Source organism: Trachypithecus francoisi, unplaced genomic scaffold (genome assembly GCF_009764315.1).
Source record: "Trachypithecus francoisi isolate TF-2019V2 unplaced genomic scaffold, Tfra_2.0 Contig01440, whole genome shotgun sequence".
Taxonomy (NCBI): domain Eukaryota; kingdom Metazoa; phylum Chordata; class Mammalia; order Primates; family Cercopithecidae; genus Trachypithecus; species Trachypithecus francoisi.
In genome coordinates this window covers 3,027,385-3,052,999 of record NW_022681431.1, presented here as the reverse complement: position 1 = coordinate 3,052,999, position 25,615 = coordinate 3,027,385, and the positions used below count along the sequence as shown (strand labels likewise).

The 25,615-nt window shown below is 34.7% G+C and overlaps 1 protein-coding gene across 2 annotated transcripts in view; it reads right to left on the bottom strand.

Moving 5' to 3' along the window:
- The window catches only part of TUSC3 (tumor suppressor candidate 3), a 215,911-nt gene that overhangs the window by 18,761 nt on the left and 171,535 nt on the right, over positions 1–25,615 (bottom strand). For both annotated transcript variants that reach the window (XM_033225936.1, XM_033225945.1), the window contains exons 7-8: positions 15,677–15,740; positions 2,967–3,041 (exon numbers count right to left, since the gene is read on the bottom strand). In XM_033225936.1, the coding sequence (XP_033081827.1) occupies positions 2,967–3,041; positions 15,677–15,740 (139 nt within the window). The remainder of the gene's footprint in view (positions 1–2,966; positions 3,042–15,676; positions 15,741–25,615) is intronic.

Below are 25,615 nucleotides of genomic sequence, written 5' to 3'. Positions count from 1 at the left end.
AGGGAGAGGAACTGAGGGTACTGAGGGGTTAGTAATTATTAAAGGAACCATGGCAGTCACATGAGATACTCCACCTTTGGAAAGAAAATGCTATGGTAAGGCAGATGCATTCTGACCTGGGAAACACTAATCATAGTAGTTGTGCCACATCAAAAACAAAAATCACATCAAAAAGGAGTAATCTGAAAGTTTTAAAATGTTTTCCAGCTCGCGCTCATACACACACACGCACACACAGAACATGAATAAACAATTCAGGGGTGGGTGTGAGCTGGAGTTAAAGGTACATCTATCAAGAGGGAAGTTGGAAACGGTGATTTAATAAATTCGGTATCATATTACTATAATAAATGATCTAAGATTTAAAAATTTACTACACATTTCTTACTATTATTTACCTTAAGACAGGATATACAGTAAACACATAATTAAGAGGATGTCCTCCACATAGACCAATGGAACAGAACAGAAAACCCAGAAATAAAGCTGCACATTCACAACTATCCAGTCTTCAACAAAGCTGACAAAAACAAGCAATGGGGAAAGGACTCCCTATTCAAAAAATGTTGCTGGGATAACTGGCTAGCCATACGCACAAGAATGAAACTTGGCCCCTACCATTCACCATATAATATGAAAATTAACTCAAATGTAAGAACTAAAACTTTAAAAATCCAAGAAGAAAACCTAGGAAATGCCCTTCTCAACATTGGCTCCGGCAAAGAATTTTTTTTTTTACTAAGTCTCCAAAAGCAGTTGCAAATAAAAATTGGCAAGTGGGACTGATTAATGAGCCTCAGCAAAACCATAAGACAGAGTAAACAGACAACCTACAGAATGGGAGAACATTTTTGGTAGCTATGCATCTGACATCTAGTATCCAGAATCTACAGGGAACTTAAATCCATGAGCAAAAAACCACCCCATTAAAAAGCAGAAAAAGAACATGAACAGGTATTTCTTAAAAGACATACAAGTGGCCAGTAACCATATGAAAAAATGTTCATTATCACTACTCAGCAGAGAAATGCAAATCAAAACCACAATGAGATACCATCTCACACCAGTCAGAACGGCTATGATTAAAAAGTCAAAAAGCAGATACCGGTGAGGTTGTAGGGAAAAGGGAATGCTTATGTACTGTTGGCGGGAATGCAAATTAGAGCAGCTATTGTGGAAAGCAGTTTCGAGATTTCTCAAAAAACTTAACGTAGTGCTACCATTGGCCCAGCAATCCCCTTACAGTGTATACACCCAAAGGAAAATAAATCATTCCACCAAAAAGGCACATGAACTCTTATGTTTACTGCACCCCTATGCACAATAGCAAACAACAACAACAAAAAAAAGGAATCAACCCACGTCGATTCCATGGTGCATATATACCACATCCATGATGGACTAGATAAAATGTGGTATATATGCACCATGGAATACTATGCAGCCATAAAGAACAAAATCATGTCCTTTATATCAACATGAATGCAACTGGAGGCTATTATCCTAAGTGAATTAACGCAGAAACAGAAAACCAAATACCACATGTTCTCACTTGAAAGTGGGAGCTAAACATTGCATACATATGAACATAAAGATGAGAACAGACACAACTAGAGTGGGGATGGAGGGAGGCGTGTGTAGGTTGAAAAATCACCTGTTGCATACTACGGTCATTATTGGGTGATGGGATCCGTACTTAAACTTCAGTATCATCCAAAATACCCATGGAACAAATCTATACATATACTCCCAAATCTAAAATAAAAGTTGAAATTATTAAAAAAAATAGTATGTCCTCATAGGGATAATTTGTCATTCCTAAGGACATGAAGTTTATTCAAAAGACACATAAATACAATTATATTCAACATGATAATGTGCTCATTTCTTTTGTAGTTTCTTTAATAGATGATACCATAGGAAAAGAGGGCAGTCTAAACTGTGTATTACATCAAAAACATTTCAACCCCTAAGACTTTTAAGTATTTAGAAAGCACTATGATTTGTTTATACACATGTCACCCTAGCTAAAAACCCACGAGGTCTGGATTTTTGTTTTAAATTTATTAATAAATACTCTTTCAGATACCTATGCTGCTCATACATAAATTTTGGGTTTTAAAGAGTTCAGAAATGCAAAGAATAATCAGAAAAACTGATAGGTTTGTGGACATATAAAATCAGATAGGGACTTGATATTAATTATAAAAAGGTCTGTGGCAGGAAACACCGACTGTCCTTTGCTCCTCAGAGCACGTTTTCCCTGTGTGTTCTTCTCCTTTTGCTAGAAAACTCTTTACTTCTCAATAACCTCATATGTTTTTCTACAACTCGGAGAGAAATGGTCCCGTCAAAGAAAAACCACAGAATTAACTTGCTTAAAAACATAATGCTGGAAAACTTGTTGGAGCTGTAAATCTTGTTATATCAATGGAAAAGGCAAAGACCCTGGAAGAGACAGTATCAACAGACGCCCTTTAAAAAATGTTAAAGGAAGCTTTGGAACGAATGGAAAGGTAATACATCTCAGTGTACAATACCTATGCAGAAGTTTCATCTAAGTCAGGCTTTGAGTGCACCCCTGATTCTTGTAGCTGAGAGAGTATGTTATATGACAATAAAATATCTGAAGACTCTGTCCCCAGAATTTTCCATCTCTCTGTGCCGGGTGGAATTACAGCAAAGACTATGGCTTCAGCAGGGATGGATTAGAGCACCCTGACAAGGGTGAAGGACAGCTCCACTTTATATGCAATTCCACAGAAAACTACCCCGTCCCCTTTTGGAAGAAATATATTTGCAAGTACACGAACACGTCCCAGACATAGAAAAAAGTTACAATCTTCTTCAAACCAGAACATTTCTTTATAAGTTTGTTTACAAAGGGCTTTTATGTATTTCCCATTTGACTTAAATGAATCTTAAGACTAAAACGAAATTACAAAAATGGCAACACAGAGACTTACTCCGTCTTTTTCCAACATCTCCTTTCGAAGTTGCTGCTTCGTTTAGAAGAACCATCCCCATGGTGATAGCGGCATCTGCAGTAGTTGTCAAGGAAGCCATAGACATACATGTGAATAAAATCTATTAATTTTTCTGGCTCTGAACACAATGATCCAGAATGGTTAAATTATAAGTGCACAAAGAGATAAATAAAATCAATTATCTTTATATAACATAAAATTACCATTCTTTGCGTGAGGAAATATGCCTTAATTTTTTAAAAATTTGTAACACGAAAGTTCAATTTGTGATATATTGAGAGGCTAATTCTAAAGGTTCTTAAATTCCAGGATTTTCATAGCACATATGAACTATATGGACTCTCAAAACCAGTTACAACATTTCACATTATACATAAAGATATGCACTGCTTATAGACATGATGACACATGACACTGACACATTTCATTTTCATTGTGTGCACACAGCTTTTTCTTCTAAATGTGTTTTTTCATAGATTTTGTTTAGCTGAAATCTTTATGAAGCTCAGGTATCATGCCACTTGAAAATCTGGGGGTATAAAATTAAAAATCTTACAAAAGCAAATGAACATATTATAATAAAACAATTTAATGAATCTAGCAGGACCCTGAGCTAGTCAGCTAACTGAAACCTTAAGAATGAGATCACAAAATTACTTTCGTATTTAATACCTGCTTCCAACAGGATGGATATATTCATGCTATGTTGAATAATGCCAGAATTAAGAAAATGATGGGAAATTTTCACCTTCATAAAAACATTCTTTGCCATATTATTAAAAAATTTTTGACATCATCGACTCTTAAGATTTTAGAACTCATCAATTCTGAAAATACATTTATTATGTATTTTGCCCAAGCAATTAATGGATTAAAAATTGAAGAGAAAAATAAAACAATTCAGGCCAGAACTTCCTCAATTTGCTTAATTTCATTATGATTCCCTTGTATTTGTTTCTACTGCTATTTGTGTATAAACAGCATCAATAAATCTCCTGTGCTGGATCTCTCTATCAACAAAAGCTCAAAGGATAATATTGGGTAATATACGATCAAGTGGAGGAGGTGAGAGAAAATTCTGCAGAGAACATTTCCTCTCTGAGTCTTGTTTTTATAATCATATTATTGAAATTCTGATTATTTATAATGCTCATATTTGAGTCTGTCTTCATGACCGTATTATCCAATTTCTGGATAATGATAAATGCCTGACTTCTCTATTAAGGCATTTATGCTTCCATGACCTCTCTATACAAATGGTTTTCAAACTATTGTATTTGTTTTAGCATTGCAACTCTTTCTAGGAAAAAGGAAAATAAAGAAAAACCTGTTTGGAAGCCTAACATAATACAAGCAAAAAAGCCCCTGCCACCCCTGCACAATGTCAACCCTCCCCACCATACACATACATACCATAGACTAGCACTAAACTTCTAGAGATCCCTGCTATACAGCTTGAAAAACACTGAAACTTCCATGAAATTCCTGCCTTTCAATCATGTACCAGTAGCCTGAAAAGAATATTTTAAGAGAATGACTGTTTTGTATTCTTAAAGTATTTTGGACCATCTACTTGTATACATTACCCTGAATCCATAGACACCGGACATTGTTAACAACATGATAAAAATTAAAACCTTGTTTCACTAAAACTGTTCATATCAGTTTTCTGGAACAGATAGATGTGACTGACATGGATCCTTAACAAGGAGTTACTGAGTTTCCCCTTCAATCATTTTTTCTGTAATACCTTTTATATTCATGCATAAATTTTTATCTACACATTTAAATACACATATTTAATCTAATAATTCAAATAGAACTGTAGATTATTTTACTATGAGTTTTTAAATTTTTTTTTTTAATTTATAGAGACAGAGTTTCATGTTGTAGCCCAGGCTGCAGTGCAGTGGCACGATCTTGACTCACTGCAATCTCTGCCTCCTGGGTTCAAGCGGTTTTCATGCCTCAGCGTCCCGAGTGGCTGGGATCACAGGAGTGCACCACCATGCCTGGATAAATTTACTATTTTAGTAGAGATGGGGTTTCTCCATGTTGGCCAGGCTGGTCTTGAACTCCTGGCCTCAAGTGATCTGCCTGCCTCGGTCTCCCAGAGTGCTAAGATTACAGTTGTAAGCCACCGTGCCCAGCTGCTAGGACATTTTTAACTATTCAAAACATAAATGATATTTAAGGTGAATTTATGTAGATATTAAAAGGAAAACATACATTCATGTTATGATTCCATCTGCTAAGCAGCTTCCTCCATTCCATTAATGAATCATGGGGGAAATGGCAGTATTTCTATTACTAAGGAAAATAAAGCCTACAAAATAAAATGTATGACAATTTTGATAGGAGTAAAGCCATATATTAATATGTTCTTACGGTCCAATTTTAAACACACATAAATGCACATGTACACAAATATATGTATCGGTTCATACACACACAAAGACATGAACTCAGGGAAAACTATATTTTACTGGGCATTAACTATGGTCACCCAAATATAACATGTCCCTATAAATGTATCTTCATAACATTTTTACTACTCTCTCTCCATATTATTACAATGTTGAAAACTATCAGTAACGTGTTTCTCATTTGAATCGCTTAAATTAAAACAATGTGTTAACAGAAAATAATGTACATTTTCGTAAGAGTATACCACATTTTATTGCTTTATCTTACTGATGGCATTTGTTTCCAAATGCTTGCTACTACAAATATTCCTGCAAAGAATATATTTTCACAGGTCTCCTAGTGTGTATGTGTGATATATTCTCTATGGTCTACAACCAGAAGTGGAATTTTTGAGAGGTTCAGTAAGTGTATTTTCAGATTTGTTAGGTATAATCATACTGCTCTCTAAAAAGAGCAATGTTCAGGTTTTCTTACATTTCACTAACACGATACTACCCAATCATTGGTTTTATCAAACTGGTAAGGAAAGAGTTGTATCAACAGCTCCTCACTTGGTTCTGAGCATTTTTTGATATGTTCATTCCTCTTTTTTTGGTTTAGTCTTTGGTACACTTTTTTTTTTTTTTTTTGCCCATTTTTCCAAAAGCACAGTTGCTTTTTCTTATTAAGTTGGAGGACAACACTTTTTTTTTCTAGATACGAATTGACTGAAGTATTGCATTCAGATTCTCCTTTATAGTTTGTATTTTAAATTATTTTGTCATGTAGGAAGCTTTAATTTTAATGTGGCCAAATTTATTCATCTTTTCCTTCATGAGTTTTAGTGCTTGTTTCCTGCCTTAGAAATTAAATCCTCCTCCTAGGTTCCTAGCCTTTTCTCCTAATACCTTCAAAGCAAGTCAGGTAATAAGGAGATCTTTGAATTTGTTATTCCCACTGCCTGAGGTACTTTTCCCTGGGATGGCCATGTAATTTACTCCCTCACTTCCACTGGGTCTCTGTTCAAATGCAATCTTGTTAGAGAAGCCTCTTCTCACCTTTATTCTGATTTTTTTTTATAACACTGTTTTTTAAAGAAATTTCAGACGGTTTACATTTTACAGTTTACTGTCTTTGTTCTAGGACTACAATTTTAGCTCCAAAAGGGCAAGAACTTTGTTTCATCCACTATCTTACCCAGTACCAACAATTATTTGATGTAGATATTATCATCTGTTTACAAATAAGGAAACTGAAGCCCAGAGAAGTTTAAACAACTAGCTCAAAGTCACAAAACTGAAGAGTGAAAGATGCAAAGCAAAAAAGCACAAAAGTAATGAAGTAAGATGTCAGGATTAAATGAAAATGATAACAAGCATTGGGCAAAGAACATAATTGCTAGCCCAGTTTCAGCATGAAAAACATCTTTATGCTGAGTATAAAAATCTTTTTCATAAAGCACAGAGCATTCAAATACATTTTACTACTCCATAAATATATTCTAGATTTTACAAATAAGTTTGCAATAACTTACAAAATTGACATTTCAAACATGTCTATGATTTTACCTTTATATCACTTATGTTTCACATTGCTTTAAATCACATTTTTATAATTTACTATTTTTGTTGGGAGCAAATGCAGTAACAATATAGCATTTTTCAAATTATATAAGTTAAAAAAATATGCAGACTCTCTATCAACAGGGCAGAAAGAGACCAGAAACCCCACGTCTAACATCAAAATTTTAAGATTTCAGCATGTCAAAAACCTCAGAAAATCATCATTTATCATTAATTATATGTGCCAGAAATATGCCCATGAACTCCACTCCTATAAAGCTATTCCCAAATATGACAAAATACAAAGTACTAAAAAACTTAATATACATACAAAAATCTATTTTAGAATAATTTACATAGTGAAAAATTAAAATGTAAACATCCAATTATAATATGTGGGACATTTTTGTAATAGGTTAACTACCCATATAAAAAATTCACAAAAATTCTTAATAACAAAGCAAGATATATTAATAGTAATTTTGTCACCATACCAAATGAAAAGATGTATGTATGTATAATATGTAGAAAAGTATGTATAAAACCTTGACTCCTTTAAAACAAATACAAAGAAATGATTGCAGGGAATGAAAGATAAAAACAGTAATTGTTCATGGGTGAGTTAATAAAATTGTGGATTTTTGTTGTCTTTATTGACCACAGCCTACAGAGCAGAAACTGGCAAACTTTTTCAGTAAAGGGTCACAAAGTAAATATTTTCCAGCTATGCAAGTCATATGGAGTTTGTTGCTATTACTCAACTCTGTTGTTGTAGTGCAAAAGTAGTTACAGGTAACACATAAATGAATGGGTGTTTCTGTGTCCCAATAAAACTTTATTTACAAAAATAGCAGGCAGGTTGGATTGGGCCTAAACTGGTCCTAGTTTGCCAACCTCTGCTGTAAACGTTTAAGGTGGTGTCAAAAACACTGTATACCACTATGTCTCATTGGAATTTAGCTTTCTTCTTACTTGACAACTTTTTAAAATGCAAGAATTTAGTAAACATTTGTGCACACAACCTTAAAGTGGGAATTTTAAAGCAAAGGGATTACCAGACATAGGTTATATACAACCTCAAGGTAAAATCTTTAGTTAGAAATCAGCAGGGTCAGTAAATAAGTATGATCTCTTCCTCATGTTTCTTACAAAAGTGAGTTTTCTAAGCTTTAACAAGAAAAGAGCAGTGAGCCGTTTAAAAACCTGATGGCTGTAATTAAGACATATGAATTATACTAAAATGGCTTTAAGCTTGCTAACCCTCCCTCTCTATTATTTAAAGATACATATTTTAACTCAAGGCCTTTAAGAGTTGAGAATCATTTGGCTTAAATTTCATTGTATTAACTAAAACATTTTTGGCTGAAAAAGACTGCATAATACTTATCATTTGGGGAAAATTACATTTGTAACGTAAAAATCTTCCTTTTTATACAGAGGAAGAAGCTAGATGATCATCTCTCAGTGTTCTTACGTGGCATCGAGTGGAAGGCCAAATGATTAATGAAAGACCCTCCAAATCTGACAAGATTCCACTTCTGACGAAAAAGAATGTTATTCTTTTTGGTCATTAAATTGATGGGTGTAGCCATCTAGCTGTGCCTCACTGAAATATCCCAACATTAAAAGAAAATAACAGATGGACCTCCACCCTTTATCCTATACACACATACTTTGGCCTAGTTTTTGTATTACTTTGCACATTTTTATTAATATCATAGCAATATATATTTAAACTACTGTGCACACTCCATTCTTTGCTGATCCTGTTGATCATTTTCCTATGCTTAGTCAAAATATTGACATGATCCCACATAAAAAAGCTGCTATTTGTGGAAATTACATACAATACCCAGAGGCACTGAGCATTCCACAGAGATAGTAACAAATACATTTACGAAACATTATAATCCCTTCTCAAATGCATAAGTTTTCTGTTGCTCCTAGGAATTGAATCAAGATGTTTTCAATTTAAAGATAAATGTAAATAGATGTTGAAAAAACTGTTAGCACATTACAGAAGACTTAAAGGAATCTAAATCTAAAATTTTCAACTTGCATCTATCATTAATTTTTTTCTATAGTATGTTTCTCCTTGGATATAACATATTAAAAGCAATGTTTGCTCTACGTGATAGACTAGAAACAGATGCCGAATAAAATCATATTCTTTCATAATAAATGGAAAAAAATGTTTTGCTCATAGAAAATGCAATGTGATCTTTATAAGAATAAACATTTTAAATTGCTAGTACAACCTTTACTTTTATATAAATAATTTTACTTCCAACTAATATTTATTTCATGTCATTTTCTTGAGACCCTCTAACTTAAAAAACGTGGAGAATTAAGGGGCAGTGGCAGGTCAGAGATTATGTAGTTGACACTAAAGCTGATCCTAGAACTCATGTATTCTGTATCCACTCATACAGAGAGACCATCTCTTGGTGAATTCAGTGGGAACATTACTGTCTATGGAAATTAATTTGATCTGATTGAAATTTTAAATATATTTTTAAATGACATTAGTTCTGCCCCTCCAGGACTGCCTACTGATAGAAAAAAAAGGCAGATTAGTTAGGACAATAAAATCATACATTTCTGCAAACATTTCTCTAAGTATGAAACGAAGGTACCTTTTTATTTTAGAAAACTACTACTTGTAATTACATGTCTGCTTTATTGTGCCATATTTATAGGTGTAGTAAGAAAAGCAGATTTCAGATTATCTCATTAAAATCATACCCGAGGTTTTGAATTTTAAGGACATTCTACAATCAAAACCATATCCGACCTTAATTCTATCACTGGATCACCACAGCTGAAACTCTCTACTCTGGGAAATTATATAAACAGTTTTAGACCAGGCACGGTGGCTCATGCTTGTAATCCCAGCACTTTGGGAGGCCGAGGCAGGTGGATCATGAGGTCAGGAGATCGAGACCATCCTGGCTAACATGGTGAAACCCTGTCTCTATTAAAAAAATAAAAAATAAATTAGCTGGGCATGGTGGCGGGCACCTATAGTCCCAGCTACCCAGGAGGCTGAGGCAGGAGAATGGCATGAACCCGGGAGGTGGAGCTTGTAGTGAGCCAAGATCGCACCACTGCACTCCAGCCTGGGAGACAGAGAGAGACTCCGTCAAGAAAAAAAAAGTTTTAAACATAATTTCATATACATACTAATTCTTCCAACTATGGTTTCAAAAACTGCATATTTGCACTTCATGACTTGTACCTCAGCACTTGGCATGTACACCTACCTGCGTGTATGTGTGTATTTATATTTACATATCCCCCACACATATTTGTTTTTACACTGCTAGAGGATGTTGTATTCTATACAAAAATATGATAAGAGTAACTAAAGAAATATGGGCGGGCGCGGTGGCTCACGCCTGTAATCCTAGCAGATCACGAAGTCAGGAGATCGAGACCATCCTGGCTATCATGGTGAAACCCCGTCTCTACTAAAAACCCAACAACAACAACAACAAAAAATTAGCCGGGCGTGGCGGCGGGCGCCTGAGGTCCCAGCAACTTAGGGGGCTGAGGCAGGAGAATGGAGTGAACCCTGGAGGTGGAGCTTACAGTGAGCCCAGATCGCTGCCACTGCACTCCAGCCTGGGAGACAGCGAGACTCCGTCTCAAAAAATAATAAAAATAAAAAATAAAATCAACATATCCACTGTATCTTTATTAAAATGATCTTTTCAGATGTATACAACAAATACACACAATATACAATTTGGTTAGAATATTACTGGCCTATTCACAGAGGTTTTGATTTATTGGCAAAATATTACTAAGTAGAAAAACAATGCGTTAAAAGTTTTAAGCTCTTGACTCTTCAACTGATTGGCTTTATCATCTTAAGCAATTTAAACAAACTAATCTCTTTCTCATAAACCAATTATGAGGCCTAATCAATCTTAGGAACTTTTCTGGGCTAAACATTCCCCTCCAAACCTTGTCTTCCTCCATATTTCTATCCTACAACACATAGCTGAACTTCAGAATCATCTCTGATTTCTGTTCTTGAATCTTACTTGTGACATTTATTATCAATTTTGATTCTTCTTCCTCTCAAACAGCAGCTGAGTCACTCATCCATTCCTTTACTTAGGTTCATCCTTGAGGATCAACCATTGCCAGCAGCCAGAACGACTGCCAGCGATTCCCGCTTCCTTTGCTCCGCCTTCTCTACCCTATCCTTAATGTTACTACTGGAGCAAACCTCCACTGGCTTTCTGTTCCCTAAACAGGCATGACACCACTATTTCCCCTTGCACAGCCAAATTTATCAAGAAGACATGTGGGGCTCAACCTCATAATACTTCACAAAGAATTCACAGGTTACTCAATGCCAAATATGTAAAATTGGCATATTACTTGCAATGCATCTACCCCCTGTAGCTAAGATTCAAATTTCTCAGCAAGGTTTTCATTGTTCAGCCTAACCAAACTTTCACCAATCTCTTCAAAATGTATATTCCAGCCTTGATGTATTTATCTTCCTGAAATAGAGTATTCACTCTCATTTTATGATTGTGTACCTGTTGTATCTTCTACCAAAATAGCTTCCTCACTCATTTCTCTGTCTCTGAAACTCCTTTTTATACTTCCACATCCAGCTGAAAAGTCAGTGCCAATTCTCTAGATAGGGAGTTAGCTACTCCCTTGCTACTTCCTTCGCATATCTGTCTCACTGTATTATAAGTATTTTTCTGTCATCTACCTTTCTGTAAACAGCAAATATCTCATTCACATTTGCATTAGGTGGTGAAAACATTAAAAAAGGAAAAATAAGTGAAATAAAAATGAATTTACTTGCAAAAATATAAAGTCCTATGTAAGTTATTTTTAGAGGGTTTACATATATTCCACATGAAAATATAATGTTTCTTATTTTTTCATATAATTTTCTCTCAAAGACTACTTAGGATTGTTCTTTTCTTAAATAAGGTACTGAAAAAATAAAACACTACTGATTTGGAGACAATTTTATTCTTAGTAAATATCAGTCTGTAACCTATGATACAAAATAACTCCATCTGTTTTCTCCTAGGTTTTTTTCAGCAAATCTTTCTATATCGCAACTGCATCTAATAATCTGACTTACTAAATTAGGACGAGAAATCCAAAAGACAGAAATGTTCTCTCTACAGATAAATGAAAAGTAATCATCTGGTATTGCAACTTTTTGCCTGAAGAAAAAAATATATACAAATGACAAAAAAAAAAAAAAAAAAGATTGTTCAAAAAGTAGCAGTAGACTGTCAAATGAAACTAGAATCAGAAATTATTGAAATTATTTTTATTTTTTATTTTTTGAGACGGAGTCTCACTCTGTCACCCAGATTGGAGTGTAGTGTGTGATCACACCTCACTGAAGCCTTGACCTCCCGGGTTCAAGTGATCCTCCTGCCTCCGCCTCCCAAGTATCTAGAACCATAGGTGTATGCCATCACATCTAGCTAATTTTGTAATTTTTTGTAGAGACAGCGTTCCCCCTAATTTTGTAATTTTTTGTAGAGACAGCGTTCCCCCTACTGTTGCCCAGGCTGCTCTCAAACTCCTCAGCTAAAGTGATTGGCCTGCGAAAGTGCTGGGATTGCAGGCATGAACCACTGCGCCTGGATTTCTTTTAAAGTTTTACTGATAATGAGTCCAGCATTTTAAAAGAATTTTTCTCTTTCTTAGTAACAGATATGTCTAAAATTCAAAAAACACAGGAAAAATGAAGCAACAAATAATGACTATTAGCAAAAAGAGCATGAGGCTTTTCTTTTATGTGTCACTGCTAAGATCTATATGAAGAAATTCATACTGCTTGTGAAATTTCTTTGAATCCTAAATCTCGGCTTGATGTCAATGATCCATGAAATGAAACCTTGGAGACTTCCTGCCATACAATAAAATGAGGATCTCAACACAGCTTTTCATCCTTCTGCTCAGTATTCCTGATGTGTTTCAATAGACTCATCACTTTATCTAGATAAAGTATACCTGCTAAAATGCCACAGCATGGACTGAAACAAGTCACAACAACAACAACAACAAAGAAACTACAATAATTCAATAAATCAGAGTTAAAAACTTACCTGCAACAAATGCTTTATGTTTCTATCAATTTGCTTTAATGTTAACATATTTTGCTTCCTGAATATCTTTAAATAATAATTGAGAGTAAATACAGCTTTGCCCTTATTTTCTAATAGGGAGGAGTGGGTATGTCTACAAACATATATACAAATACTTCCTTTTCTCACCAAAGGCCCCTCTGATGTGCAGAAAGCATTACTCTCTTACCATATTAAAGCTGGTGTGCAGAAATTCAGTATTTGTTGAAAAATACAGCAAAATTTGTATTTCCGATTCCAGTCTGTGAGACAAACTAGACCCAAACAAGTACTCCTCATAGTAGTTTCTTAATTTTGAAACCATAAAGCATACAGGCAAGTAAACAAATGCAAGCAAGAAATGGGCTGCAGATATGCCCAATTTCATGTATGTATCCAAGCATGCATAATCAAGGGTGGAAGAAATAAAAATGTTGAGAATTGAGACATAGGAAGAAGATGGTCAGGTCAGTGTTGTTCAATGAGTTTTAGAAAGGTATCTTTTAGTTCTCCTGCAATATAAAGGAGATTTATAATCATTTTCTTCTCAACTTCACGTCCTTCATTTTCATTAAACCTTGAAAAACAGTGCCTTTTTATTATAAGCTATATGATTTAATGGGTTCAAAAATTTTGCTCTAGAAAAATTAAGTCATTTCACTGTTTACAGTTCAAGTTTTAGAATTTTGATAAGTTTTATTAGATGATTTTTTTTTCCGGTCATCAACACCTTTGTCAAAAGCTAGGTGTATTCATTCTCACACTGCTAGTAAAGACATACATGAGCTTGGGTAATTTATAAGGAAACAAAGGGTTAATGGACTGACAGCTCCACACGGCTGCGGAGGCCTCACAATCATGGTGAAAGGCACATCTTACATGGCAGCAGGCAAGAGAGAGCGTGTGCAGGGGAACGACCCTTTATAATACCATCATATCTCATGAGACTTACTATCATGAGAACAGCAGGGGAAGACCCATCCCCATAATTCAGTTACCTCCCACTGGGTCCCTCCCATGACATGTGCGGATTATTACAATTCAAGGTCAGATTTAGGTGGGGACACAGAGCCAAACAATATCACTAGGAATCAACCCATATATATGTGTTTATGCATATTATCTGTGGCCACCAAAGTTCCGAGTAAGAAAGAAGGGAAAATAGAGAGAGAAATAAACCAACTAGCCTTTTGTGATTACTGGATGCCTCATGTGTGCTAGCTCATTTTCTTCACACAAAAATGCCGTGTGGTTAGTATTGCTAATCCTGATTTTACAAACAAGGGAGACTTTCAGTTTCTTGAGAATTCCAAGAGCTTTAAACATTTTCCATCCCTTTTCCCACCATACAGTAATCACTATATACCACCACTTCATGCAGTGCCTAAAACACAGTAAGCAAATTAAACAGGTTTCTTGAATAAACTGAAGGGGTCAGTCTTTGCTGGTAGATTTTTAAAAATGCATTGTTATGACACAACAAAGTAATAAAATCCAAAAACTTCAGTGTTGTTAAAAAGATAGTATTTTTCATCCAGATTGAAAAGAGTAGGCATGACTGACATTCATTCATGAAATTATACATCACATACCATAATAAAGTATTGTACATAAAACTTAAGTACTTGAACAACCGACAGACCATGAAAAAGAAAACTGAATTCTAATTCTAGCTCACGTAGGCTTCCCTATAACGTAAGCCCTTTGTGGGCTCTAGTTCTCCTACATATAAAATGAGGTTTGGCCTAGATGAATTCTAAGATACTTAAAGGTTTACAGCTTTGGTTATATACAGTACTGGAGAATTTGGTCTAGACTACTTCATTTGAATATGAGCCTTAGTAACCAAGATATTAGTAATCAAAGTTTATAAAGGATACTAGAGGCACACGTTAAATTCTCATAATGACTCAATATGTTCAAGCAACACTATGAATTTAAATTTCAAATATTTTCATAAGACTCACACAAACATCAACGTTCCCCCAAAACAGTGTCCAAACTAATTTTATTTCATTCTAAGAATATTCAGATTAGATGCTTAACTTTACCTTTTTCTTATCCTGCTACATTCTTTACCCTTCTAAATCCAAATCATAAATTACATTGTATGATCTGATTCACAACACTTAGTCTGACTCAGTCTGGTATGTTACAAAAAGGCATGCTGAACCACTCAAAATCTCCTTCTTCTGACATACCATATATTTAAGGGAAGCAGTACGATGATGATCCCTTTTTTAAGCTGCTATTTATACCATAAAGGCACTTTTTTTGTCACCATTAAGATGCCATAGGGGAAAGCCATATAAACTTCACAAAAAAAATCTAGCCAGAGATCATCAATGCAGAGTAAGAGTAATACTTTGAAATTCAACAGTCAGTAAAAAATAAATTATGATCTGTTAATGATACTGAATAGCAACAAATTACACTGTAGCAGGAAATAATTAACAAAAAAATAAAACCAGTCATACAGTACAGCTTCAAATTTAATGTCTTTTAAAAATCTTGATATTTACTGCCAGGAAAAATGTCAATTTAATAACATGTAGCTCTGGTTTGCCCTTTTCAATTCATCAATATTTTAAAAGGATACTCAGTACCAGAATAATGTGTGATTCTGCCACAAACTGAGCCTGGCTGCTCCCATGAATGTAGCTCTATAAAAGAAGACAAAGAAACAGAAATTACAGTTTGAGAAAGCCTCATAATTATTTTGTAGTTTTAAGTCATGCAAATAAACAATGGAAAAATCCAATTAGATTTTTACTAATTAAATTTTTATTACTTTCTACTAGGTTCCACTTATTTTAAATAATTATTAGTTAAATGCAATTAGATGACAATGTTGGTTGATACTACTGTAAACTGTAGGTGGCAACTTAGTATCAAAAGCAAACTTAATATAACTTCTTCAGGGATTTATCACAAACATACACACATTAAATATGATTTCCTGTAGAGTTACTGCAAAAGTACAATTTTTTATTTTTTTTTATGATTTTTCATCCTTTAAAATAAGTTAGAAGTGACCAAATGTCTAATCACTACTTCCCACATTATCAAAGTTTTTAAAATAAGGAGTCAGCTTTATAAATGCACATAATTCATTATAGCATTTACATTTTTTCAAAACAAAACTATTATAATTGTTTTACCCTATTGAGTAGCATACAGTTGATAACAGTTGATTATAGAAAATCCAACACAAATCTCCATCTAGATTATCTGGTTTCTAAATTGATTCTCATGATTATTTCTGTTGTTTATCTCTCTTAGGAATATCAGTTGCTATGCAGTTGTTTTAAATACATGTCCTTGTCTAGGTTTTCTATTTATATTAAAAAATACTGGAGAAAAAAATATACCAGCTTACAGTACAAATCACTGACTCAACTTTTACATCATTTATGATGTATAACTGTATCATATGCCTCAGATAGTATGCTCACAGTATCTTGTTTTTTCTTCTTCTTCAAACTTTTTCAGGGGGTACATGTGCAGATTTGTTACAATGGGTAAATGGCATGTTGCCAGGATTTGATGTACAAATGATTTTGTCTCCCAAGTAATGAGCAAAGTACCTGATAGGTAGTTTTTCAATCCTCACTTTCCTCCCACCCTCCAACCTTAAGTAAGCCCCAGAGTCTACTGTTCCCCTCTCTGTCCATGTGTACTCAATGTTTAGCTACTACTTGCAAGTGAGAAGATGTGGTCGTTGGTTTTCTGTTACTGCATTAATTTGCTTAAGATAATGCCTTCCAGGTGCATTCATGCTACTACAAAGGACATAATTTCATTTGTATGGCTGTGTAGTATTCCATGGTGTATATGTACCACTTTTTTTTTTAAATCCAGTTCACTGTCAATTGACAGTCATATAAAGTAGTTATTACCTGTCAACTTCCAAATGAGGAAACTGAGACTTAGAAAAATTTACCTAACTTGTTCAAGATTGCACAACTACTAATCGGTGAAGTTTGGACTGAAACCTAGGACTGTTTGTATAGATATGTATGCCCTTTCCACCATACAGTAACAACTTACCAAAACACAGGAGGAACCTCAAGTAAAACTTTCTAAAAACTTTAATTAAATGTTGACAGTTAAAGTAATTAAAATCAGTATTTAAATAACTGACGAACATATCTGAGTTTAACAGTACAGGATAATATGACCAAACTTACATAACAACTGCAAAGTAGTTTGCCTCTATAAGGATCACAAACTTAAGAGAATAACTTCAGACGTCTTCTAGGTGAGTGGTTTATAATCCTTTATGTTTATTTTCAGTAACAGAATCTTCTTTGATCAATCTTTTGTCAAGGTCATCAATGGACTCCCCCATTACTAAATCCTATGGTCATATCTAAGTCTTACTGGACTTAATCTACCTGAAAAATCTGCTGCATCTAACCACTCATTCTCTTTAATATTTTCTTCATTTGACTTCCAGAACCCCAGTCTTGAGGATGATTCTACCTCACTGGCTCTTCTTCCTCCAGAAGGAGGAGGCTGTTCCCTTCCTACATTCTAGACTCTGAAGTATCTCAGAGCTCAAAAGGCTTAGGCCTCTTCTCTCTATTCAGCCTTCCCAGGTGTTCTCATCCAATTTCATGGGTTTAATTATGTCTATATTGATGATTCTCACATTGGTATCTAGTCTGATATACTGGAAGTCTGAAAACAGCTAAAACGCAACTCCTCATCTGCCTCTATTTCTGTCCCAGCATCTTGCTTCTCTCCCATTCTCCCCTAACTCAGGAGAATAACTTAATTTTTCCAGTTGTTTAGGTAAAAATCCTGGAATCACCTTTGTGTCTCTGTCCTTACTTTTCTTTCACTCTTTTCCTTGCCTTTATTCCCTCCTTCCCTCCTCCCTCCCTCCCTCTCCACATATCCAGTCATTCAGAAAATACTGTTGGCTCTACTTTCAAAATTCATTCCAAATTCAACCACTTTTCACCACTCCCAGGAAGAACGAGCAAAGGAGGCTAAAAAATAAGGCCCCAAGATCTGTCTGATCCAACCAGTCATCATCTCTTGGCTAGATGATTGCAATAGCCTCCTTTATTCTCCCTGCCTCTACCCTGGAGTTGATTCGTCATTCAGATGAATATTGCTGAAACTATCCTATCATTACTTTGCTCAAAACCCTTCCATGCTTTCTCAAATGTGTGAGAAAAGCATCATATCATGCAATGCATTTTGTGTTTCCAGTCACAATAACAAGAAACCTACGTATTTCTTTTCAATTTAAAAATGCAGCTAGGTTAAAATAAATCACACTTTGTCCTTAGAGACTTAGTTCATGAAACTGATCTGTAACACTTGTAGCTTATTTCTTGCATACATAAGGCAGGAGAAACGAAAGGCTTTGGAGACAGTCTGGAATTTGCCACCTACTAACTGTTATTATGAACAAACTACTTAACCTCAATTATCTTTAAAATAGGATTAAGAGGATATTCCTCAAGATACTTTCCTAAAAATCAAATAAGATAGTATGATATACAGTAGTGTAATTGATCAAACAGAAATCATTTCATATTCTCCACTTCAACAAACTTTGTATCTTGTTCATTTATCTCCTCAACAAACAGCATTCAGAAGTTCACTTCCTTTTCGTAAGTGAATTTAGTGTGTTGAACTGATAGTTTTAAAAGATAATATTCAGGAACGTATACTAACATTCTATAAAATACATTCAGGAATGTATACTAACATACTATAAAAACACTGATTTTTGTACATCTTTTTATTTTTGTCTTCAAAGTCACATCAAAAGTAGATACCCTAAGAGCCTTCAGCATTTACTTAGGTTGAATTTGTTTGCAAATTTTTAATTCGTCAATTAGTATGTATCAGGCACCACCTGAGGCAACAGAAATCCAGCAGTTATAGGAAAAAATACCTATGTTCTCAAGCAGCTTACACACACAAATTACAAGATTACATTTTATCTACTAATGTGCAACAAAGAGATTACTGGCACACACCAAAAGCTGTAAAAGTAAGCACAAGAATAAGAATGATTAAGTATTGCAAATGTCTTAAACACTGACCTTAGATAGTTAGCTTTCATTTATGGGGCCCTTAAAGCAATGACTTAATTCACTTAAAATTAACCTTAGGTCTGCGATTTTAAGCTGGTCTTAAAAATTTGTCTCTAACAGATGTATATACTTTCAAAATCCTTTGAAAGAGGGAATATTGGCCGGGCGCGGTGGCTCAAGCCTGTAATCCCAGCACTTTGGGAGGCCGAGACGGGCGGATCACGAGGTCAGGAGATCGAGACCGTCCTGGCTAACATGGTGAAACCCCATCTCTACTAAAAAATACAAAAAAAACTAGCTGGGCGAAGTGGCGGGCGCCTGTAGTCCCAGCTACTTTGGGAGGCTGAGGCAGGAGAATGGCGTAAGCCCAGGAGGCGGAGCTTGCAGTGAGCTGAGATCCGGCCACTGCACACCAGCCTGGGCGACAGAGCCAGACTCCGTCTCAAAAAAAAAAAAAAAAAAAAGAAAGGGAATATTGAATAATGAATTCCCTGAAAGCTAAAGCATGATGTTCATTTATTTATTTTCCTCTCTGATTTTTTACTAATTCTCATGAGTGAGGGAAAGAGCACTAACTCAGGATAATTTATTCCAAAATATATATTTAACTTGTATTTATAAGGGCAATGCATTTTCAGATCAGGTGAATAGTCAAGAAAAAAATGTGTGCAGGCTTTGATAATGAATACATATCAATTCTTCCAAAGGAACAAATGTTTCAACAAACCATTAATATCAATGTTTTTTACTTGTGTAGTCCATTGAATACTTCTCTTCTTTTTCTTTTGTTTTTGAGACAGTTTCACACTTTTTGCCCAGGCTGGATTGCAATGGCGTGATCTCGGCTCACTGCAACCTCCGCCTCCCGGGTTCAAGAGATTCTCCTGCTTCAGCCTCCTGAGTAGCTGGGATTACAGGTGTACACCACCATGCCTGGCTAATTTTTTTTATTTTTAGTAGAGAGAGTTTCACCACGTTGGCCAGGCTGGCCTCGAACTCCTGACCTCAAGTGATCCGCCCACTTTGGCCTCCCAAAGTGTTGGGATTATAGGCGTGAGTCACCGCACCTGGCCTCATTGAGTATTTCATAGAGCATATGAACCAACATAAAATAAAAAGTGGTTTAATTTAAAAAATGGTTCATAAAAATAAGGTTGTAAGAAAATTCATTGCCATGACTCATGACTTACTTAAAGCCCAATTTTATGTAGAAAAACAGTATAGCATAATATGAGAAAACAATATATATGAATGATATTATGTTCTTAATTTCAACTAACATACTTGAAAATAAAAAATTGTATATTTTGTTTAATATAGTTTCTATACCTCTTATATGGCAATATCAAGAATGAGTAAAAATAAAATAGAAATGAAGCTAAATATACTATATATCAGTATGTGAAATAAACCTGATTCCACTTAAGTTATTACTAAATTCTTGGGAAGATGACACCAGTCAGCATGTTCTGCTTTTTCAACATTTTTAAATTCTGCTGGTAGTAAATACTCCTTAAGGAATCCTTTTAAACACATGTTTTGAAAATAAGAATGGCTACGGTGGACCAATAGGTTGTTACTTGAGAAGGTAGCTATGGTAACAAAAAGCAAACTGAACTTAGAAGTCAGTTTCCAGTGCTAATAATGGCCATTCAATTTAAAGTAGTAGTGGTTACTTAATGAGTTCAGTAATTTGGGCCTCAGTTTCCTAACCGGCAAATTGGAAACTGACAGCATGAAGGAAACAGTGTAGTGCAGTAGTTTACAAAATAGATTTTAGTCAAATTCCCTGAAGTCAATTCCCTATCCTGGGTTTCACAAGTAAGACCTTGAGCAAATTACTCTAAACTTCAAATTGTTAAGCTCTTTGATCGAAATAATAAAGTGTGACAAGTGAACTGATTATACATGTAAAATAGCCTAATGCCTGAAACACAGTAAGAAGTCAATAAATGTAACCTATCACCACCACCACCACCACCACCATCATCATGATCAATCATCTAAGATTCAAATGAGATTCCAAATTTTAATGTCTTAGGTCATATGACTCACAGATGATAAAATTAATCTCCACTGGTTTATGCCCATTGTTAATTCAGTAATAGCAAACTATATCTGAGTTAATTCTCTTGCTAGTGAGTAATTTGTTTTTGTAAATTTATGCAAGTCCCTTATATACCAACCTGATACTATTAGCCTTGAGAGCAAAACATATTAACAACCAGCCTGTTTAACCCTAACAATGACTGCTTTAGTTAAATGGGCTTTGGATCAAAACCAAATTCTAATATAAGCAGAGTGCAAAAAGTTGTTCAGTAATACATATTTGCCAGAAAATAGCTATTTTGAAGACAATAATACACAGTGTTAAAATTAATTAATTATTTCTCTTATTCACTGATAAAGCAGTGCTTGCATCGCTTTGCTTTGGCATATAATCCCTACTTAAAAAAAAATTTAAAATGCTTAAATCAATCCCATGAAATTTCGGAATTTTGATCATTTTTAAAATTATAACTTATTTTTAAAAGGCCCATTTATAACATTAAGTAAATGACAAATGAAACTAAGATTTGACAGTGTTGGATGATACCCAAATGGTGATTTGTCTCAGTTTGGGTCAAATCCACAAAATTTGGTCTTTTCTTCTTGCATTTTAAAATAATACATGATTGCAAAATAAACCAAGAGCTTGTCTACAGCTAGAGGAAACACGGCTGATTATCTCTGAGCAGCTATATGAATTCTTTCAGTCCCAGCTTGTCATGCAGTTTTACGCAAATCAGTATGAAATGATATGCAAATTTTTTTCCATCTATTTTCTTTCATCCTCCTTGAAAACATCATGAAAAAGTACTAGTGTAAATCCTTTCAGTCTGTTTCAGTCCTTTATTCACTACCTGCCAGAACAAGGGCAATGGACACGTAAAATCTGAGAAAATCTTTTAAGTGATAATCTCTCAATTGTTCAGCATCTGATTCAGTAATCTTTATGAATACAGAAATTATTGCAATAGCAAAAAAAAAAAAAAAAAGGAAGAAAATATGATAATTTACTCTCAACCTAAAAACAAGAGGGAAAAAACCTTGTATTTTCCTTGACAACACTTCTCAGAAGTCAGAGGGTTGCCTTACTGTTTTTAAATGAACCTAACTATCTCTGAAATTCATCTTAACTACTTAAGATTTTCCAGGAGAGAAGTCCTAGTTTTCCTGATCAATGTCTACATAAAATGAGAGATCTGCTTTTCTATGCATGACAGAATCAGTTTATTTTTGCTGAGTGTCTTAGTCTGCTTGGTTGCCCTAACAAAATACCACAGACTGGATGACTTAAACAACAGAAATTATTTTCTCATAGTTTAAGAGATTCAGAGTCCAAGATGAAGGTGCCAATGGGCTTGGTGTCTGGTGAGGACTCTCCTTGGGCAGAAGACAGCCAGCTCCTCACTGTGTGCTCACATGACCTCTTCTTTTTGAGCAGACAGAGACAGGTGGACGTCTCTATACTTTCCTCTACTTCTAAGGCCACCAATCCAATCAGATTAGGGACCTTCTCTCATGACCTTATTTAAACTTAATTGCCTCCTAAAGGCCCATGTCCAAAGAGTCACATCTGGGGAGTAAAGACTTCGACATCTGAATTTTAGAGGAACAGAACTCAGTTCACACCTCTCATTAATTCTAAGTGAGTAAGATAGCATTTCAAAACCTATCAGCTAGTGGGAATGTAGTCCTGATACTAGTCCCGAGTCTCCTTTGTGTGCTAAAATACTAAGAATTATTTTCTTTTTAGTTTCTTTTTTAGGATACTAACGTCCAGGAAAGGATACTTTTGAACTCTTAAGACAGGAAGTATCTTGGGTCATCACTGTAACTGCACAAAGTAAGCTTAAATCCCACTCTAACATTCTAATAAAAGATTTCTGTTTCTTACTAGTTACATGTTTGTAGTCCTATCCTTGGGGTCTTCTTTGAGGCAGCATTAGTTCTTACTAGGCTCTACACCAAATGGCAGACATGATATAGATGATAAAATACTCAGGCCAAGTCCTTCTGGATTTGCCTGAAGGAAGAGATATAAACGGGTATTATCTCCATCCAGGTGACAAAGAATGCCACTTGTCTGATTTCCCAGACGTTGCACATATCTTCTGCTGGAAATTCCTAAGCACTTCATTAAATATTTGGCTTCCACTAAAAAATGATTACAACAGAGAAATAAAACTGTTCTTCATGAAAACAGTGACAACTCTTGATTACCTGCCACGTAAAGAACTTTTTCTCTGTGAGGTGTCAGCAATAAGCCACCATTCTTTTTTCATCTGAACTTGCAGGACATTGTTTAGCAATGTCTCAGCTGAACTTACTGCACAATCTGTTGTGGAGTACGAAATCCTTACCCGGCCCAACCATACTCCAAAAAGTCATCTTGGAATTTTATTTTCATATTTGAGGATCAAAATGGCTGATATTTAACCTAAGTTAGTGGTTCTCAAAAGAATTTCAAAATAATGTGTGCATGAAATTGACCAGAGATATTTGTTTAAAAAGCAGATTTTCAGGCTCTATATATGCAAATTCCAATACATCAGGTCTGTGGTAGGACAAGAAATATGTACTACTAAAGAGCTATAAGCCATGACTAAATAACTACATTTTGTGGGAGGCTGTATGGGAAGGTGCAATGTATAATACTGTAAAACCTTTCAGAAAGGCTATATATTCAGGGAAAACTTCTCACTAGTAAGAAGGTTTTTTTTTTTTTAATTTATTTTAAAAGTTTTTTAAAATAATAAATGGACTGCTACACATCCAGATAAAATATCTTAATAGTGTAAGATGATTTGTTTGTTTTTTAATTAAAAAATTTCCATTGGAACAGTGGGAGTTGAGAGCTCCACAGACAGAAGCCACATAGAGAGCATGTGGCAAATTGCGCCCAAGCAATGGAAGATTCTACACACATGAGGTGAATCAGGCAGGTAAGCAACACCACGTAACAAACAACGTATCTCTGAAAATTCAGATTGCAGTCATCCTGTCTAGTATTCTCAGAGCGTCTCTAGAATACTATAAGAGGCATGGTAAATATTATAGGAAGACAGAAACTGAGCCTTTTGGAGACAGAAGAACCAAATGGTGGGTAACCAGAGACTGGATTAAGTCCACGGATTTTTGGTTAACTGTGGCCCCATGCTTGGTCTTATTCAGTCCCTTCTTCATAAAAAGTTATCTGTTCTGATAGTAAAATGGAGAAATAGCTCTCTTGATGAGCTTTACCTTTATTACACTGCGAATAAGACTGGTAGTATAGGTGTTAAAGGTAAAAGAAAAAAAAAAAGAGACAAAACAAAACCCATCAATAATAAGGAAACCCTAAGCAGAATATACTGAAATAATTCACGATAACTGCCCCTCCATAGAAAGTCAGTCAACAAAAACATAGACTGCAGGTATGGAAAACTCCTACGATCCTAGGATGACATAAAACAACACTAAGCCCCAGACACTAGTGAGACAGCTAATGGGAATCAACTGTGTTTCAGGAAACACTTTATACTTTTTGATCAAAACTGTTAATAGGACCAATTAGAGAGCTTCTCATTCTACTTTATTTTCCAAATAAATGTTGAGAGAACAAAAATATAACACAATAAGATGAAGTTTCTTCTAAATATAAACTTTAAAAGTCTGTCCTATGAACTGCTTAAGTAATTTTAGTAATTTCTGTTTTGTTGATAATACATTTCTAGACTTAATAGATTTCATTTTGTTCACTAACAAAGAAAAACTGAAATATATAATTGCATCAAATTTTCTTGTGCAACTAAATGAAATTAAAAGTTCAAAATGAAAAAGTATACATCCTTCAGCATTTTAAAATTCAACTGAATAGCTTTTAATGTAAGATACAGAAAATACGTATATCTATGCTGGAACTGCTTTTGTAGCTGTCACATTGGGTATACATGAAAAGTATAATATAATCTCTCTCTGTGTATGTGTGTGTGTGTGTGTGTGTGTGTGTGTGTGTGTGTATTTTACTTTTTATCCTTGGGGGGGAAAAAGCAAATATATCAAGGAACGTTAATATTCTCATACCATTATAATAAATGTAAATCCAAAATACAAAACCGAAAAAAACTTAAATAACTTAAAATTTACATAATTCTGCATTAAGGATGAAGTTACTCATTTCATATCACCAAATATTTTGCACTGTGATTGTCTAAGAAATGAATTAGGAACAGGTTCTCTGTGCCCTAATCTAGATTTGCCAATAAATTGAATGATTTCCCCAGGAAAGCTATGTAACCACTGCATAATTCATTTTCTAAGTACAGATCATTTTTTCTTACTTAGGGGTGATTAGGAGATAAAAAAGATGTTATTAGCAAGCAAAGTCTATAAAATGTGTTTAAACAAAAAATAAGAATCATTGTCTTCTTTAAAGCAGTCTGTCTCTTACATTT